Raw genomic sequence first — 18,991 nt, forward strand, 5'->3', positions numbered from 1 at the left:
TTGTTTCTTCTCTATTCAGTGTCTTTGACTCGTGCAAATCCAAAACAGAAGGCCACCACTGACTCTGAAGCAGGATCCCTGAGGAATTCCAATCCATCTGGAAGTTTAAATGTGAGCACAGAGACCATCTCATGCTCTGTTGAAGGATTTTTACCCACAGGATTTGCAAGGGGAATTAAATCCAAGAATTCTGCATAGTAATAGCCAGGCAACTAACACACCATCAGATTTCCTTAGGGAAGTGGATTGGCCCAAGCTGGGACACTGCTGACCATGGAATATGAGAGCATGTTATGGCTCAAAGACCATTCCCTCAGCTCACACAATGCCAAATGAACAAGGAGAAGTTTTTTCCAGACCCACTGGATCCAGAAGGACTGTGGATGCTGGCCTGGCCCCTGTGCTAATTACAGCATTCCCAGTTATAATACCCAAGGATCACTGCAGTGGTTGCTACTGTGCTACTAAGAATCTAAAGCCACAGTTATTAATTTAATATTTAAATACAATGGAAGATATTTGAAAGTATTTCATATTTAAACACCTTGGAAAAAATGACATTTAAAGTACCCCTGTAATGTCAAATAAGTTCAAGAAGTGTTTGGACAACGCTGTCTGGGACAGGGCGGGATTTTTGGGGTGTCCTGTGCAAGGCCAGGAGTTGGACTGGATGATCCTTGTGGGTCCCTTCCAGCTCAGGTTATTCTATGATTTTACAGAAATGATAAACATACATCACTCAGAATCTCCTGGGCTCTTCTGGCGTGAATAACATCATTTTCTTCAGGGGAACAATTCCACTGATGGAAGTAACTTCGGTATTCCAGGTCACTGAGGATTTGCTGGCACTTCTTGGCCAGCACGTGGTTCATCATGTCACTTGGAATATGGACATTTTTCTTGGTGTCCTCATAATTCTTTCTGTAGGCCAACTAAAAAGGAAGGATTGGGGAAAGGGGGAGGGGAAATAAGAATTATTTTCTCCATAACTTTGACTAATAGGCCACAGCATAATCTGAGATATGATTTCTGGATTTAGTAGCTAAACTCCCATGGGATTCAACAGCATGAAATCTTAACTTTGATGTTAATCACCATTTGTTCTGATGAGGTTCTGGAAAGACAAGAATGACCTTCTTCTTCACTTGCAGTTTTAACAGTTGGCGAGAAAATTAATAAGACTTCAGGATTTAAAAAGTCCTATGCTACAAACATGGTTTTCATCTAATTAAAGACAGAATATTTGAGATTACAGTGATTTTATGCCCTGTACAACTTGCTGTATGTGCAGTGGTGACAACAGCAAAACACCACATGTGCACTTACTTTTCCAGTTCTTAAATTCCTATTTCAACTCAAAATCTACACTTTTATTTGTAAAGCAAAAGAATCCCAATTTCTTACTCCTCATATTCTTAAACTGAAACAGAAATCTTCTTTTTCCTATTCTATCTCTTTCTTCCCATTCCATGTCTTTTTTTCTTCCTATTCTATGTCTTTATTTTTTTCTCATTCCATGTCTTTCTACGTCTTTCATTTCCTATTCTATTCTGCCTTTCCTATTCTATTATTGTCTAATAACTAAACAAATCCCTCCTTAATCTCCTAAATCATTTCAACTTCAATTATTTAACCCACATATAAAATAACCAGTCAGGAAACACAAACTTGCTGGAATCACTTTGACTGATGTTATCATGGATTGATGTCGAGGTCGGACTTGATGAGTCCAACTTGACCTTGGAGGTCTTTTCCAACCTTAATGATCCTGTGATTCTATAATTCTATTAAGCATTGCAGGATTTATGTTTGAATAATGAAATAAGCAATTTCATGAGTGAAATAAATAGGGAAATAAAGACAGTGGAAGATGATCTGCTCCAGTAATTCTCTCCTTACCGCGCTCCTCATTTTCTGGAATTCCAGGGAGTGAACGACAGCAGGGAAATCCCCAATTTCCTTCCCAGCCAGGTAATGGCCTTTCAGCTTCTCATATATTTCCTTGTATTTGCGCTGCAAAATATTCACGAGGGAGTTTTAATGTTCATTCTAACAGAAAGATGGGGAAAAAAGGGAAAGGATGGAGAATTGCTGACCTCACTGTTGATATCGTTTGCGTGTTTGGCTCCAACGAGAGGCACGTACTTCTCATCCAGAGTGTATCCAATGGGCTTGCTGAGCTCCCAAGCCTTTTTATAAAGTTTCTAGACAAAGCACATAGAGGTTTTGTTAAAAAAAAAAATAAATCAATTATACCTTCCAAGAAACACACATGGAATGTGATTATTTTGATGGAGTGGTTCCCAAGAAAATAAATTAACATTCATTTTGAACACTTATTCAGTGTAAGGCAAGCAGAGTAAGTGTTCTGTACCTGAGCACAAATGTGAGCTGATTTCTGCTTTCTTTATTATATTTATATCCAGAAGAGTAACAAACATATCCAAAGTGTAGATATGAACTCTTGTTTAAAAGCGCAGTATAGAACTGAGATTGATAATTTTATAGATATGTGATCAAAATTGAGAAAAATCTGTAAGTAATATTGGTGTTTATTATAGAAACATTAACTGTGTCAGTGGCACTTTTCTAATGCATCTTTTTATGCTAAATATTAAATATATTTACCTTCAGATTGAATTATGAAGTTTCTACCTGTATGAATGAGTGGTCATTTATATTTTCAAAAAACAGAGGTTTCCTATTAAAATCAGTGAAACTACTCAAAAGTTAACTCTTTAATAATGTAAGTAATCTACAATTTTCCTTTCTTATAAAAAAAATAACTGTGAATTTCATCAGTAGCCAAGGAAGAGATTATTGGATGGAATTATAAATTGGTTTTGTCCCACAAACTCTACTACTACTATTCCTACTTCCAAAGACCACCCAGTTGTGCTTTAAGATCAGTTCAAAAAGGAAAGAAATTATCCTGATTCCAGTGATCCAAACCTGGAAATTAAATAACTTTCCCAGTGCCACCCAGTAGACCTCTGACAGAAACAGGAGTAGAACAGTTTCCTGAAGTCCACTCCACATTCTGCTGCTTTCCAAACAAAGAAATCAGGGATGAGGTGGACATCTTTGGGATCCTACCTCACTGTGGAGTAAGGACATGTCCTTGGCGTGGTGCAGCGCAGGAGTATCGTCAGACCCGATATATTGGCCTTTCTCGAGGTTAAAGGTTTCTTTGTATTTTAGCTACAAAAAGAAAACAAACACAGTGTAAAATCCACAGGAGAAATACGTCATTCCAACAAGTCCAACTATTGGAAGTAGACATTAATTTTCTCTTATGCATATCCTGAGAACAAGACTCAATTTTTTAACTACCATAAGCAAAACCTATGTAAAGTCTAAATTGGTCACATGCTATATCCTTCTACAGAAAAATGCTAAGTTATTTTGGCTAGAATATTTTGTTGTTCATTTCTATCACTTCTTACTAAATTTATTTATCCCAGTAAAGCCCATTGTTAATGAAGCAGCATTTTCACACACACATATAGGGCTAAACATAGGATAATTTAGCAAAAGCAATTAAATCATCTACTAATTCTTGTATATAAGCTTCTATTATAAGAAACAGTCCATACATCACTCTGGTTGACAGAGTTCATCTTCGCCAACACAATGTCAGGAGTGTCAACCACACTGGTGTATTTGGAAAAGTTATCCAGGGCTTCTTTGGTGTATGATCTCTGCAAAGAGATGAAATAACATCTTAAACACTGGGTATGAGAAAGCAGTGCTCATTGTGCCACTGCTGAAATGTTCTCTCTTACCTTATTTATCAGTTCTTGGGCATTCTTAACTTTCTTGTGCTCCACCGAATCCAGAGGGATCCAACCAATGCCACGGAGCCATTCCAAGTCGGATTTGTAAACGTTCTGAGTCATAAAGACAACAAAAGAGGAAGGAAATTATTTAATTCAGGATGAATTATGCACTGTGCTAAGTGGGAATGGCCCAGTGTGTCTGTAGCATCACTCACATCGCTCTGCAGGTCGTAAGCCTGCCGTGCATGAATGACGTCGTTCTGGTCAGGAAGACACGTCCACTGGTGCAGGTGTTGGCGATAGTCAACATCACTGACCAAGTTCTGACCTTCCTTTGCTGCCACAACTGCCATGGCATCCACAGGGATGTGGATTTTGGACTTGGTTTTGTTGTAGTCGGATTTGTACAGGCGGTCGTTCTGGATCTCGCCCGCGTGCTCATACCACACCAGCTTGGGGTCATCCCTCATCTTGGCAACGCCAACGTAGTGACCTCTCTGCTTCACATACTCAGCTTTGTATTTCAGCTGATGGAAGAGGGGAGAAATAGGGATAAATCATTGCTGATCGTGCCCAGTCTGCTTCCAACCTGGGAACAGCTACACAAAGAGCAGATGAGACAGAGTTGTCCAATGCAGCCTTAGGTTTTCAGTACATGACCAGATAAAAATATGAGGCATACAGTAATATTACTTTTTATAGGCCTCCCACTTCAAAATATAGCATTTTCTAGACTGAAATGCTACCAATTTTCAGTAATCAGTATTGTCAACACAAGAGGAAACGTTTGCTAATAAGTGCATTTAGTCTCATTTTTGTAACAAATTATTTGAGACTGTCTGAAGAGTGGGTGTTTATTTAAGGTATTTAGATCACACTGTTTCGATAAAATGTATATTCCAAAAAAGAATCATGTAATAATTTTAATATCCATTATGCATAAGTTGAAAACGTAAAGTGTGTACCTGCTTACAGGTTTTCAAGGAGGAAGCCTCCATAATATGCCAAAAAAGTGAAATCAGAGCCATATATTAGAATCATATTATCACTTCAATTTTTTAACATTTATAAAATATGAAAGTCCACCTCAGTTGATTTTGAAAGGACTGTTTCTGGAGAGAGTGAATGTGGAAGGGTCAGTCTGACCTTCCAGCATTGATAGCACTAAAACCCATTATCACCAAGATGGCTGAATTCTTTGGAGGACAGTGGCTCATGAAAAGTCTGGATGTTACCCCAGATTGAAAGCTTTCCAAGTCTGTTGTTGTATTCTCAAGGCCTTTAACATTTCGAGCTTTCAAGCACTTGTTTTTCTATGGAGAAAAATCATTACCTCACTCTGGACATCGCTCGAGTGCTTGGCATGAGAGATCTGCACCGTGTCAGGAGGTAACAGGTACCCAGTGGCTTTTTCTTTCTCCCAACTTTCCTTATATAAATTCTGTGGAAAATAAAAGTGAGGAGGAATTCAACACTACTACATTGATAACGATCACAGTGTGTATATATATATATATGTATATATGTATTTCTAGGCCAGGTTGGACAGGGCTTGGAGCAATCTGGTCTATTGGAATGTGTCCTTGCCTATGGCAGGGGGTGGAACAAGATGAGCTTTAAGGTCCTTTCCAACCCAAACCATTCTATATATGTGACCTATATTGAAGTATAACAATAACAAATCCTTCCTTTGGGTTGTTCTTAATAAAGCAGATTTTCTAAATACCTTAAAAGAGTTTTTAATGTGAGTGGAAACTGTCAAGGAGGGATCATGTACCTGATTTAGAATCCTGGCTGCCTCCCGGGCCATATCCAGCTGTGGTGTATCTGTCAGGGTATAATTGGACTTGGCCTCATTCCAGGCTTTGTGGTATTTAATCTAGAACAGAGAAAGAAACAATTGCCTTTTAGCACCACCACAGACTTTGGAAAACACATAATTTATGCATGAAATACTGTACAAAGCCCCGAATTTGCAGGGTTATTAGACAAAACACATTAAGTACAGAGTCCTAGAAGTCAAATGTAGCCCAGACCCCTGGTAGCAAACTCACATCACTGAGAATCTCCCCACTGTTCTTTGCTGTGACATAATCAACCCTGTCGGCCACCGCGGTGAAGGGAAGAGTTTCAGCCTTTGTGCGGTACTTTCTCTGTGCAAGAGGAAAGAAAGGAAAGAACAGTCAGATCCCCCTGGATTTCCTGGCTAACACAGCAATTCTGAATACAGACTCAAGACAAAGAGGTTTACATGGAAGGAAAACTCTCCATGCACAGTCAATGTTGTGCAAATACTACAGTTGTCTTTTTCATTAGAAACAAATCAATGTATTTAACCATGTAAAATACTTTGGATGACTAATACCCTGAAGAAAATTGTAGTATTGAAAGTCATTTTGTTACCTCACTCAAGAGATCTCCAGCATATTTGACGTGCTTGACTCCAAGGGAATCATTTGGCAGCCATCCAATGCCCCGCAGCCATTCCAAATCAGCTTTATAAACAGCCTGGGAAAACAAAATAGGGTCCCTGCTGTTAGCTACAGCTCCAGCAAGATCCACAAATAATGGCTCTTACTTCTAGTGGTTAAAAGGAGAGCAATAATTCCAACATGAGCACTGTATCTGAATTTATCACCCTTTAAACTTGGCAAAACGTAAGTGGTATATATTTTGTACTCCTAACAGAGAGCAAAGACAATTCTCTGAGTTCAGCAGGTTCCCACTATTTATTGCTGAAGCAAAAGAAGAAGACACAACTTATTACTGCATTAAGGGATGTTTCCATGATATCTTACATCACTCTGGAGGTCGTAGGCCTGCCTGGCATGGATGACATCGTTCTGGTCTGGGAGGCAGATCCACTGGTGCAGGTACGTCCGGTAATCGGCGTCGCTGACCAGAGTCTGCCCGTGTTTGGCTGCCACGATGGACATCATGTCCACTGGGAGGTGGCACTGGGTCCTCAACTTGGCAAAGTACTTCTTGTACTCTCGTTCGCTCTGAACTTTGGCTACATCAAGGGCAAACTGGATTTTCGAGTCTCCCTTGGCGTTCGGAACTCCAACGTAATGTCCCTTCTGCTTCTCGTGCTCCAGTTTGTATTTGTACTGGGGACAGAGCACAGGTCACCATTATAACAGTTATCATAAATAGTTCTTAGAGCTCGTGAAGATCCAGATGTCTCTTGGCACTTACATCACTGGCAATCTCTCTGGAAGCCTTGGCTGTCTTGATGGGGATTGCGTCCGCTCTCAAATCGTAGCTCGACTTCAACTCATCCCAAGCTCCTTTATACATTTTCTGAAGAGACAGAAAAATGCCACACATATGCTGAATGCTCTGCCATTTGCCATTAAAGAAACACTGAGTTCCTGCCACCTGTGTGCTGAAATACCAATGAATTTTTTTGTGCACGACTCCTGCTCCCAGCCATAAATTGTGCTGCAAGTCTCACTGCCTTTAAAACATGCACAGGGCCTGCAACAAGTTTTGCAACCCATAAAGCACAGAAGGGTGTTTGTAAAAGTTTAGAAAATATTTATATGGCTTGGGCTCACATCTATTTCAATAAAATATTACCTGAATGGTGCATGATAATAATAATTTTTAACCAGCTTTATGCAAGAATTTATTTTAAAATATCTAAATACTTTAGGGACACTCAGCAGAGGGAAGGTAATGTTGCAAGCCCTGTATGAGGACAGACTTCAATGAGACTTGTGTGACTTAATCTTCAGCTTTGGAAGCAGCATCTTAGAATGACATAATTCATAGGACACACATACTATTTCAGAGAAATGTAGAGAATAGTAGAATGTAATAGAAATAATGTGGAAAGTAGGAAATGCAGAAAACAATGATAAGCATACCTGGCTATAATTAACAGCATTAGCCTTGGCTAGGTTGATTTCAGGTGTGTCTGGCATAATATGGATCATGGTCTTGTCCTTTTCCCAGGCTTCTTTGTATTTTGGCTGTTAAAACAGTTTATTTTATATTATAATGATGGAATTTCACTTGTCAACAGCATAAAATCCCACAAATCTCTGCTGAATTATCATCTCTAAAGAATAAAAAGCTTGGAAAAGCATTGAACTTAAAATGCCACTGACTGATTCTACATTTTAGCAGTGAGATTTCTCCCTTTAGGAACTTAAGGAGGTTGTTACGTACAATGCTGAGCTGTTCAGCATTTGTTTTAGCAAGGACAATGTCTGGGGAATCCACCACACTGGTGAACTTCACGCTGTCGATGGGTGTCCGGTACACGTTGTCACTCAGGAGATCCTGGGCATTCTTCACTCTCTTAATCTCTGGAGACTCATTGGGCAACCAGCCAATTCCACGGAGCCACTCCAGGTCTGCCTTATACACAGCCTGAATGAGACATGGAAAAGAAAAGCCTTGTGTTTAAAATTACTGTCTTCATTATTTTACATTATAGAAAGCAATATGTGTTTCATATCTAGCTAGAGATAGATCAATCCTTTTTACATACAAGAGATGTCCACTGTAATAAGTAAAATTAAATCTGGGAACCAGGTTTTAAGTAGTTCCTTTCTTAAACAACACCTTCTAAACCTTGTGGAGTTAAATAGAGGGGAAACAAATGAAATGAATTGTTGCTAATGGTGATGAATATTAAGATTTTAAAAGACTCCTCATTTCAACAATATACAAGTCCAAACAAAAAAAAATAAGATGCCCACCAGGAAATTTGGCAAGGAAAAAAGCAAGGAACATGAATCTGACCTCAAAGCTCAGAATTGGAATAGTGGAACAGTGACTGAGGTTGACTGGTAAGCAGCAAAGCCAAGTCAGGAAATCAGCTGCACTGACTTCTCCTGCTCAATCAGCCTCTAAAACATTTCACCTGTACCTTACACTGTTTTTTCCAATTAAATATATTTCCAGCTGACTCAAATAAACAGGAGTAACAAAAGCCACCTGATTTCAGGCAGCAAATAGCTTTTACTCCTAAGTCCCACCAAAGCAAGAGAGACAAATCCTTCATCCTCTCCAAAGCACATGTAACCCAGCAAATACCAACTAAAGTTTTGTAAAAATTAGAGGAAAAATGAAGGCTTTTTAAAGGTGAAAAAGAGCAGAATACAAAAAATTCAAGAAAACAGTTTAAAGATAAATCTGCTGTAACTGTATAATATCAAACCATCAAGATTGCAATATATTAAATATCAAGAGTAGCAACCACCACCCCTCTAGAGATACTCACGTCACTCTGCAGGTCGTAGGCCTGCCGTGCGTGGATCACGTCGTTCTGGTCAGGAAGACACGTCCACTGGTGCAGGTACTGCTTGTAGTCAATGTCACTGACCAGTGTCTGGCACTCCTTGGCTGCCTGCACTGACAGGGCATCCACGGGAATGTGGATCTGGGTCTTGGTATCGTGGTAGCCTTTCCTGTAGAGGCGGTCGTTCTGCAGCGCCATGGCCCGCGCGGCCAAGGCCAGCTTGGGGTCGTCCTTGGCACTGGGGAGCCCGATGTAGTGCCCCTTCTGCTTCTCGTGGGTCTCTTTGTACTTGTACTAGAAGTGCAGAGGTAACACAAGCAGTCACTCATTGCTCACCTGGACAGAGCACCAAACAAAAGGGTTTGCAGCTTCCCAAGCTCTCAGCCCCTCGAACTGAACCTCGCTCAGTTCTGCTGAGCTGGACACAGAGACAGACACCACCCCCACATTAGGAGAGGACTGTACCTCACTGCAAATGTCCCTGGAGGCCTTGGCTTGTTTGATGGGAATGGCATCAGCTCTTAGGTCATAGCTCTTTGCCTTGGCCTCATCCCAGGCCTTCTGATAATGTTTCTGCAAAGGAAATGAATCACCTTTGTCAAACACAACGAAGTCTCTCTGGTACAAATTCCTTCCCTCGAAACCTACTTCCCTGGGAATTACCCTGTTTGCCCCCTGTAACTGGCAGGGTTACAGTAATGATCCTGTCAAGAGTCTTAGGAGAAAACTCAAGACTTAAAGCAGGTGCAAGATCCAAAACACAAAGAGGCAGCAGGAATATTCCTGAAAACACCTCACTGTGTCCCCTCTAAGAGACCAGCCCTGAATTGTGCACGACCCAGAGGCTCTGCTCACACACACCTGATTGCAGGGTCACAGAAACATCTGTTCTACTGACAAAATAGATCTAGACTGTCCTTAAGTTCTCAAGTCTCCTGGCAGCTGCCAGGGACTTCTTTCTTTCCCAGCTTTTTTAGTCCTATCAAAAAAGTGAGTGTAGGTAGAGAGGCTCAATCCATTTTTGAGACTGAGCAGAAATCAAAGTGCTAGAGACACCCAGCTTGTCCAGGACACCAAGCCCAAGAACATGAGGGTTCCTTCTTTGTGGCATCTCAGTCCACAGAAGCTTGGTCAGCCCTTCTGGCAACTCTGTCATTAGCACAGGTGGGTAAATGAAGGACTTTTTATTTTAACATCTGTGAAAATTCAGAAACCAAATGCCATTGAGAATCAGACTATAAGGAACTCAGAAAAATACAGTAATCAAAGCACAAGCAAGACAAAAACAGGGGAAGTGAAATGTCTTTTGCAAGGGCACTTGAAATATTTCATTCCTAATCCAGTCACATCAGGTGCTTTTGAAAAACATTTAATGCTATCAACAGCAAGAAAGGCTGGGAGGAAACACATGTTCCAGGCAAAGCCCCTGTCAAAACCTGCTGGAAATGTTTCCAGCTGTACAAAATCTCCAGTGTGTAAATCCCATAAAACTAGTGGGTGAAACTACACAAGTCTGCAAAACCTGTCAGGGTTGAGGAGTCTGCAAACTCCAAAAACTCTTCCATGGAGAGTATTTGGGAGGTTGTGCCAAAGGGAGCAGGGATTGCACACTGAACTTCGGAGTTTGCTCACAAACTCACAACCTCTCAGCCTAAAGAGCCCCTGGATGTAATTTCTTGTTTACGAGCACATTAGAAAATGGGTTTTGTGCATCACCATTTACAACAAAACCTAAAAGACACAGGCCAAAAACCGGAAGAACAATTGTCATTGTTAACTTCCTAACACTTCACAAGCATTTCATTTAATTTTCTTACATTGCTGATGTTGAGAGCGTTGACTTTGGACTGTAGCATTACAGGAGTGTCAGAAGGTAGAGAGATCTGTGTCTTGTCTTTATCCCAGGCCTCACGATACAGACGCTGAGAGGAAAGGAAGAAAAATGGCATTTCACCATGGGGGTTAAAACACCAACGGGAATTCTTGGGTAATTCCAGTGACTAATTTCCAATTCTACTGCCCACCACAAAGAGAAGAAATGCCACCCCATAAGTGAAAGGGAAGTGCAAGGTGAGCTTACATCGCTGAGCTGTATGGCGTTGGTCTTGGCCAGGACAATGTCAGGGGAGTCAGTGATGCTGGTGAACTTGAGCTGCTCGGGCCGCGTGCGGTACAACCGGTCATTGAGGAGCTCCTGGGCCTTCTTGGCTTTCACCACGTCCACAGACCCTTCTGTGAGCCAGCCAATGCCTCTCAACCATTCCAGGTCAGACTTGTACACGTGCTGCAAACAAACCAAGGGTTACTGGCATTACACAGACAGCTCTTTGCCCAGAAGGGTTCTGGATTCTCCATCCCTGGAGATGTTCAAAACCAGTGTGGATGAGGCTCTGAGTAATCTGTTCTGCTGGAAGGTGACCCTGACCTTGGGGGCTGGAACGAGATGATTTTTGAGGTCCCTTCCAACCCAAACCATTCTGGAATTCTGTGGTTCTAACTCTTTGTGCAGGGACTTCCCATAAAGCTTTCCCCAAATTCCTTCTCACATAGTTACACAACAAACAGCCAATGACACTGTGATGTATCAGGTGCTTCCCACACACAGCAAAACCCATGATTTTCACAGCAACAAAAAGATACTTTTAAGATATTGGCTACATGCAAACCAGGGGCATAATCTACAAGCAGGCTGTGAGCAAACATTCTATAGCAGCCCAAGGAAACACAGCCTCCTTATGAACCACCCAGAATATTTTTGTCCCCCAGGCTGAAAGAACTGCTGATTTGGAAAGGACAAAATAAACACAGCAGGACAGAGTGAAGGGTCATGAATGTGCATTTGATTGGATATTTGGCCAGTCACTATCAAACAGAGCCACAGACATAAAGCTTTCCCTAAGTAATTCCCACTCACATCACTCTGCAGGTCGTAGGCCTGCCGTGCGTGGATCACGTCGTTCTGGTCAGGAAGACACGTCCACTGGTGCAGGTACTGCTTGTAGTCAATGTCACTGACCAGTGTCTGGCACTCCTTGGCTGCCTGCACTGACAGGGCATCCACGGGAATGTGGATCTGGGTCTTGGTATCGTGGTAGCCTTTCCTGTAGAGGCGGTCGTTCTGCAGCGCCATGGCCCGCGCGGCCAAGGCCAGCTTGGGGTCGTCCTTGGCACTGGGGAGCCCGATGTAGTGTCCCTTCTCCTTCTCGTGGGTTTGTTTGTATTTGTACTAAGAAATGCAAAAAGAAGTATTAGCAGAAGCTGGGGTGAATGTCCCATAATTTCATATTGCTGCTGATCACAAAGATACGTATTCCTGTTTTCCAGGTAACTGAAAATGCATGAGGAAGAACGTACGTCACTCGCGATATCTCTCGATGCCTTGGCACTTTGGATTGGAATTGCATCCGCTCTCATGTCATAACCCTTCTTCTTGGCCTCTTCCCAGGCTTGTACATAAAGTTTCTACACAAGAGAAGACAGAAAATGGCTTATCAATATTTAACAAGGGGTTTCTACATTTCATAATTTTTTCTCGAAGTGTTCATCAATGTGTAATTCTTTATAGTTAAAGAAATGCTTCCTTAATTCTGAATTTCCCTTAGCTTAGTAAATGTGTAAATGTTCTTACCTTGCTGACGTTGGCTGCGTTGGCCCTGGCTAACAGAATATCTGGTGTGTCAGGCATGACATGGATGGTTTTTTTGTCTGCATCCCAGGCTTCTGTGTACAAGCGCTACAAGAGAGGAAAACAGTCCTTTAGAAACATTCCTTTATGTGTGTCATGATGGAAACACCACAGATTTGAAACCAGCAGTGATAAAAAATATATCCATGATAGAAAAGTAACCTTGAAGGAGAACTATATACACATATATAACCAAACTAATACATTTGTCCAAATAAATTATTTTACAGACGGCTATGGGTAGTTCAAGTAATAAAATACCCTGATTCAGCAAAGGTTCTGACTGAACAGCTCAAGAAGGAAACTTTGTCCTTATTTCTCAAGCTAAGTTGGTGCAGCAATTGGTTGATTTTGAATTGCTGAGAAACTGCTGTATGAGAAAAACTATATTCATTATTTTGCTGTATCTGTATAAGCTGTTTGATTCTGTTCCTTAAAAAGGAGCAGGATGAGGTACTTAGTGATTTTATCCTCCAGCTCTGAGATACATTCCAGAAACTTCACTTCCAGAGAACATCAGCTGTTTCCTCATAAGTTGTTCATCATTCAGCAGTACTGTTAAAAAATACGTGATTTAGGTGACTTTTTTCTGTACATTTTTACCAAGTGCTCACTTCAGACAGAGCCCTCAAATAAGAGCTTTCCTGTTCAGTGGCTGAATTTGGACATTCATTTTAAGTCCACAGCAAAAGTCTTCAGTCTTACTTTGTATGTTGTATTTTTCACCTCATGAACAAGTTCTATCAGCTGGTAATACTGGTGATTTAGACAAAAAAAAAAAAACAACAGCTCACCTTGTTCATTATCTCAGCATTTTGCTTGGCTAAGACCATGGGCAAGGAGTCTGTCACACTGGTAAATTTGATTTTGTCTGCAGGTTGACGGTACTTCCTGTCACTCAGGATTTCTCCAGCTCTCTTGGCTTTCTCCACTTCCAAGGAACCAATAGGAACCCATCCAATACCTCGTAGCCATTCCAAGTCTGATTTGTAAACAGCCTGAAAAGATTTGAAAGTCTGATATATAGGTGCAAATGTGATTCAGAATTAAACTAACTATAAATAAGCACACCTTAGTCAATATGAACAACTGTGTGTGTTTCTGGTAGCAGGATATGGTTTTGAAAACACTTGTTATTTTTGAAGATGAAGCAAAATAACAAAAAGAATGGAGTTATTGGAGCACACCACAAATATCAGAGTTACACACAAATTACACCTCAGGTTAAGGACTGAGGAATACAATTAATCATGAATTTGATGAAATAAAATTACACCTCAGGTTAAGAACAAAGGAAATGCAAGTAAACATAAATCTGATGATGTAATGAACATTTCACCTCCACCAATAAATCTGATGAAGCAACTAAGGCATATAATGTGTATTTGAAAAATTAAGAGTTTAGAAGACTCTTAATTATGATCACAAATATAAGGATTTGCTCACATCACTCTGTAGGTCATAGGCTTGCCGAGCGTGGATCACGTCGTTCTGGTCGGGCAGGCAGATCCACTGGTGCAGGTAGTGCCGGTAATCGATGTCGCTCACCAACACTTGGCACTTCTTGGCCAACACCACTCCCAGCATGTCCACGGGGCTGCTGAAGTGTGTCTTGGTCTTCTCAAAGTCCTTCTTGTACTCCCTGTCACTCTGGATCTTGGCCACGTGCATCGACCACATCATCTTGGGGTCGTCCTCGATGTTGCGGGCCCCGATGTGGTGGCCCAGCTGCTTCCGATACCCTTCCTTGTACTTGTACTGAAATACAAAACAAAAAACATATATATATTAATTTTTAACACAAGCCATTTAAATACCAATCTTGATAGAAAAACAAGGAGCATAAGAATCTGTTGTCCTCTGTCTTAGTGATGTTGCCTCATCCTCAATCAAAACCTGTCCTAGTCATTGCATATATTTTTTTCCTGGTTCGGTACTGAGACATTTTGAATGTCAGTATGACACTTTTACAGAACATATTTTTCCACTGGAAAAAAACAAGCATTTGAACTTCTAGAATTGATTTACCAATATGTCTCTTTTGGGGAGAGATTTTAAAGTATTTCCTATTCTGAATCAGAAATTACCTTGACTAACTCTAGCGTAGACATCTTTTTGATCATCCTACTTAAACATCCATGGACATCAATGGAACTATTACAGGGGACATATAAATAATCCTCACATTATCCTATTTATTTATTACAGTGATATAAAACTCATGCATAAAATACTGGCTACCCCTTCTTTTCATGCACTGAAGGTATGTGGTAGAATCACTACGAAAACAGACTTCAATATTAGTTATTCTATGAAGTATGACATTAACAGACAACAGAACAAACATTCTGATCCTTTTCCATTCCCAAATCCATCTGGAAATAATAAAACCTGCTTACATCACTGGCAATCTCTCTGGAGGCTTTGGCAGATTGAATGGGAATGGCATCAAAACGCAGATCATAGCCCTTCTTCTTTGATTCCTCCAAGGCCAGTTTGTACATTTTCTGTGAGGAAAAAAACCCACATTTTAGTTCCTAAGGCAAAATTATGCATCAGTTAAGCACAACTCCGTAATAGAAAAAATGAAGTCCCTAAACAATACTGTTAATCTTCACGCCACTTCAATACTGTTCTCTAGAAAATAAAAAAAAATGCAGATTTCAAAGACCTTGTATGTATATTGGAGACCCTTGGAAAATGGAAAGCATGTAGGGAAGGCAAAGAAAGGAACATTTAAAAAGTTAAATTATTGATTTCACAACTTGCTATATAAATGATTTCTCATTTATGGTGGAAAATATCTTTTAAAAGCCCAATTAGATATCCAGGAGATAAATTCCAGTGAAAGAAGAAATCTGATTTCAGCACTGGAACTGGCAATTTCTGACACTGAACAACTTGACAATATTATTCTACTATTGACTGAAAGCCAGAGATGACAAGATTGTACTTGCCAGAAACCCTTTAATTGTCTCCCCTCTCCAATTTCACTCACCTCACTGTAGTTCACTCGGTTTTGTTTGGCCAGTAGGATTTCTGGGGTGTCAGGCATGACATGAATCGAGGTCTTGTCTTTATCCCAGGCTTCAGTATATAAACGCTGAGGAAGAAAACAGGAAGAGATTAATATCGCATTCTAAACTGGGTAATACCTCAGAAATCAAGGAAAAACACAGAGCATATTAATTAAAATTATAGGAACTTCTCTAGTGTAAGGTGTCCCTGCCCATGGCAGGGAGTTGGAAGAAAAAGATCTTTAAGGTCTGTTCTAACTAAACCATTCTGTGATACTCTGAAATATAGCAGGGATACAGAGTTCTGTGTTTAGTCAGGTGGAGATAACATTAACTAAAGGAGAATTTATCTGAGGGAATTCAACACTTGGGAAACTGGAATCAGGACTCACCTTGTTCATGGTGTCCGCGTTCTGCTTGGCCAACACCATTGGCAGGGAGTCTGGGACGCTGGTGAACTTGATGGTGTCCGGGTGCTGACGGTAGATTTTGTCACTCAGGATCTCCCCCGCCCTCTTGGCCTTCTCCACTTCCAAGGAACCAATGGGCACCCAACCAATGCCCCGCAGCCACTGCAGGTCTGATTTGTAAACAGCCTGAAAAGATTTGAAAGCCCGTTATTTAGGTACAAGTGTGATCAGCTATTAAAAGGATTATAAATAAGCACATCCCAGACTATGTGAGCAATTGCACGTTTCCCCATAATACCAGGACATGGTTTTGAAAACACTTGCTATTTTTGAAGATGAAGTAAAATAATGATTAAATAAAAAAAGGAGCAGAGTTATTGGAGCACGCTAAAAATACCAGTTACACACAAATTACACCTCAGGTTAAGGACTGAGGAAAATGGGATTAAACATAAATTTGATGAAATACAATTACACCTCAGGTTAAGGACAAAGGAAATACAATTAAACATAAGTTTGATGATGTAACGAACATTTCACCTCCACCAACAAATCTGATGAAGCAACTAAGGCATATAATGTATATTTTAAAATTAAGAGTATAGAAGACCCTGTATCTTTAATTATGATTACAAATGTAAGGATTTGCTCACATCACTCTGCAGGTCATAGGCTTCCCTGGCGTGGATCACGTCGTTCTGGTCGGGCAGGCAGATCCACTGGTGCAGGTAGTGCCGGTAATCGGCATCACTGACCAACCCCTGGCACTTCTTGGCCAACACGATCCCCAGCATGTCCACAGGGCTGCTGAAGTTTGTCTTGGTCTTCTCAAAGTCCTTCTTGTACTCCCTGTCACTCTGGATCTTGGCCACGTGCATCGACCACACCATCTTGGGGTCGTCCTCGATGTTGCGGGCCCCGATGTGGTGGCCCAGCTGCTTCCGATACCCTTCCTTGTACTTGTACTGAAACAAAGGACATTCAGAGTCACTTAGTGTATTGGTAAGTTAAAAAATAATTCAAACAGTTTAATATATTCATTAGTATTTTCTTGAGATAAAAATATTATTCATCTCTTTCTACTATTGGACTGATCTTCACATAAAAGGCACTTTTATCAGATATAGTTATCTCACATTTTTGATATACCTATATCACAGGTTCAATTCACTAAACTTGTAACATCACATTCTAATAAGTTTGATATTCCACATTCTTTACTGTTAGGACTAAATTATAAGTATTAACTTATTTTAAAACCTTTGTACAAAACACCTGGATGAAGATGATATGAGTTGGTCTTAATACAATATCTAATGTGATACAATATCAACCATGACAGAAAAAGAAAGAGCATAAAAATCTGTTTTTCTCCCTCTCTTAGTGATGTTGCCTCATCCCAGAAGCAAAACCTGTCCTAGTCATTACATAGTTTTACCCCTGTTTTTGTGTTCAGACATCTTGAATATGACACTTAAACAGAAGTATTTTTGGAATCAGAAATTAATTTGACAAACCCTAGCACTGACTCAAATGCCTTTTTGATCATCCTATTTGAACATCCATGGAGATCGTGGAACTATTTCAAGGGGCATATAAATAATCCTCACATTTTTCCATCTATTTATTTCAGTGATATAAAACTCATGCATACAAATACTGGCTACCCATTCCTTTTTATGCACTAATTCCTTTTGTGCACTGAAGGCATGTGGTAGAATCTGGGATTTAATACTATCTATTCTATCATGTAAAGTAGGACATGAACAAAGAAAGGAACAAACACTCTTATTCTTGTTTGGTATTCCAAATCCATAAAAATACCCCTGCTTACATCACTGGCAATCTCTCTGGAGGCTTTGGCAGATTGAATGGGAATGGCATCAAAACGCAGATCATAGCCCTTCTTCTTTGATTCCTCCAAGGCCAGTTTGTACATTTTCTGAGAGAAAAACAAAATCACATTTTTGTTTCAAAAACAAAACTGCATTTCAGTTAAGCACATCTGAGTAATAAAATTATTCAAGTCCCCAAACAATATATTTGATCTTCAGGCAACTTAAATAACTTGAATACAGCTCCATCTTCTCTAGAAAATAATAAAATGCAGATTTCAAAGACCTTGTAATTTTATTGTAGACATTTGGGAAATGGAAATAATTCAGGGAAGGGAAAGAAAAATTATTTATTTCCATATCTGGCTGTAGAAATGATTTATTGATATGGCAGAAAATATCTTTTAAAAAGCTGATTAGGTACTCAGGAGGTCAATTCTAGTGAAAGAACAACTATAATTTCAGCACTGGAGCTGGTTCTTTGTGAGACTAAGCAACCTGACAATATTTTAATATTAACTGAAAGCCAGAGGTGACAAGATTGTACTTGCCAGAAACCCCTTAGTTGTCTCACCCCCTTAGTTTCACTCACCTCACTGTAGTTCACTCGGTTTTGTTTGGCCAGTAGGATTTCTGGGGTGTCAGGCATGACATGAATCGAGGTCTTGTCTTTATCCCAGGCTTCAGTGTATAAACGCTGAGAGGGAAGAGAGGAAGAGGTAAATATGGCATTCCAAGAGAGGGTAATATCTCAAGAATCAGTGAAAACATGGAGCATAGCAGGTAAAAATATAGGAAATATAACATGGATAAATGGGTAGGTAATTAGGCAGAGATAACGTCAACAAAGGGAGAATTTATCTGAGGGAATTTAACAACACTTAGGAAATGGCTGCATTGACTGAGGAGAATGAATAAACCACTTCAGCATTGCTTGGGCTCAGTACAGCTCTAGTCCTGTCTCTGGGGTTTAGGCACAGGCTGCTGATGTGTCACCTAATCAACTCAGGA

At 40.3% G+C, this 18,991-nt stretch overlaps 1 protein-coding gene across 1 annotated transcript in view; it reads right to left on the reverse strand.

Moving 5' to 3' along the window:
• NEB (nebulin) overlaps positions 1-18,991 on the reverse strand; it is a 100,992-nt gene that overhangs the window by 43,720 nt on the left and 38,281 nt on the right. The window contains exons 57-82 of the mRNA XM_032694029.1: positions 18,573-18,677; positions 17,980-18,087; positions 16,799-17,110; positions 16,128-16,331; positions 15,717-15,821; positions 15,118-15,225; positions 14,165-14,476; positions 13,513-13,716; positions 12,662-12,766; positions 12,388-12,495; positions 9,016-9,327; positions 7,956-8,159; positions 7,652-7,756; positions 6,978-7,082; positions 6,578-6,889; positions 6,183-6,287; positions 5,834-5,932; positions 5,557-5,658; positions 5,113-5,220; positions 3,995-4,306; positions 3,786-3,890; positions 3,597-3,701; positions 3,097-3,201; positions 2,097-2,204; positions 1,900-2,013; positions 735-932 (exon numbers count right to left, since the gene is read on the reverse strand). Coding sequence (XP_032549920.1) covers positions 735-932; positions 1,900-2,013; positions 2,097-2,204; positions 3,097-3,201; positions 3,597-3,701; positions 3,786-3,890; positions 3,995-4,306; positions 5,113-5,220; positions 5,557-5,658; positions 5,834-5,932; positions 6,183-6,287; positions 6,578-6,889; positions 6,978-7,082; positions 7,652-7,756; positions 7,956-8,159; positions 9,016-9,327; positions 12,388-12,495; positions 12,662-12,766; positions 13,513-13,716; positions 14,165-14,476; positions 15,118-15,225; positions 15,717-15,821; positions 16,128-16,331; positions 16,799-17,110; positions 17,980-18,087; positions 18,573-18,677 — 4,170 coding nt within the window. The remainder of the gene's footprint in view (positions 1-734; positions 933-1,899; positions 2,014-2,096; positions 2,205-3,096; positions 3,202-3,596; positions 3,702-3,785; positions 3,891-3,994; positions 4,307-5,112; positions 5,221-5,556; positions 5,659-5,833; positions 5,933-6,182; positions 6,288-6,577; positions 6,890-6,977; positions 7,083-7,651; positions 7,757-7,955; positions 8,160-9,015; positions 9,328-12,387; positions 12,496-12,661; positions 12,767-13,512; positions 13,717-14,164; positions 14,477-15,117; positions 15,226-15,716; positions 15,822-16,127; positions 16,332-16,798; positions 17,111-17,979; positions 18,088-18,572; positions 18,678-18,991) is intronic.

Source organism: Chiroxiphia lanceolata, chromosome 7, assembly GCF_009829145.1.
Source record: "Chiroxiphia lanceolata isolate bChiLan1 chromosome 7, bChiLan1.pri, whole genome shotgun sequence".
Taxonomy (NCBI): Eukaryota; Metazoa; Chordata; class Aves; order Passeriformes; family Pipridae; genus Chiroxiphia; species Chiroxiphia lanceolata.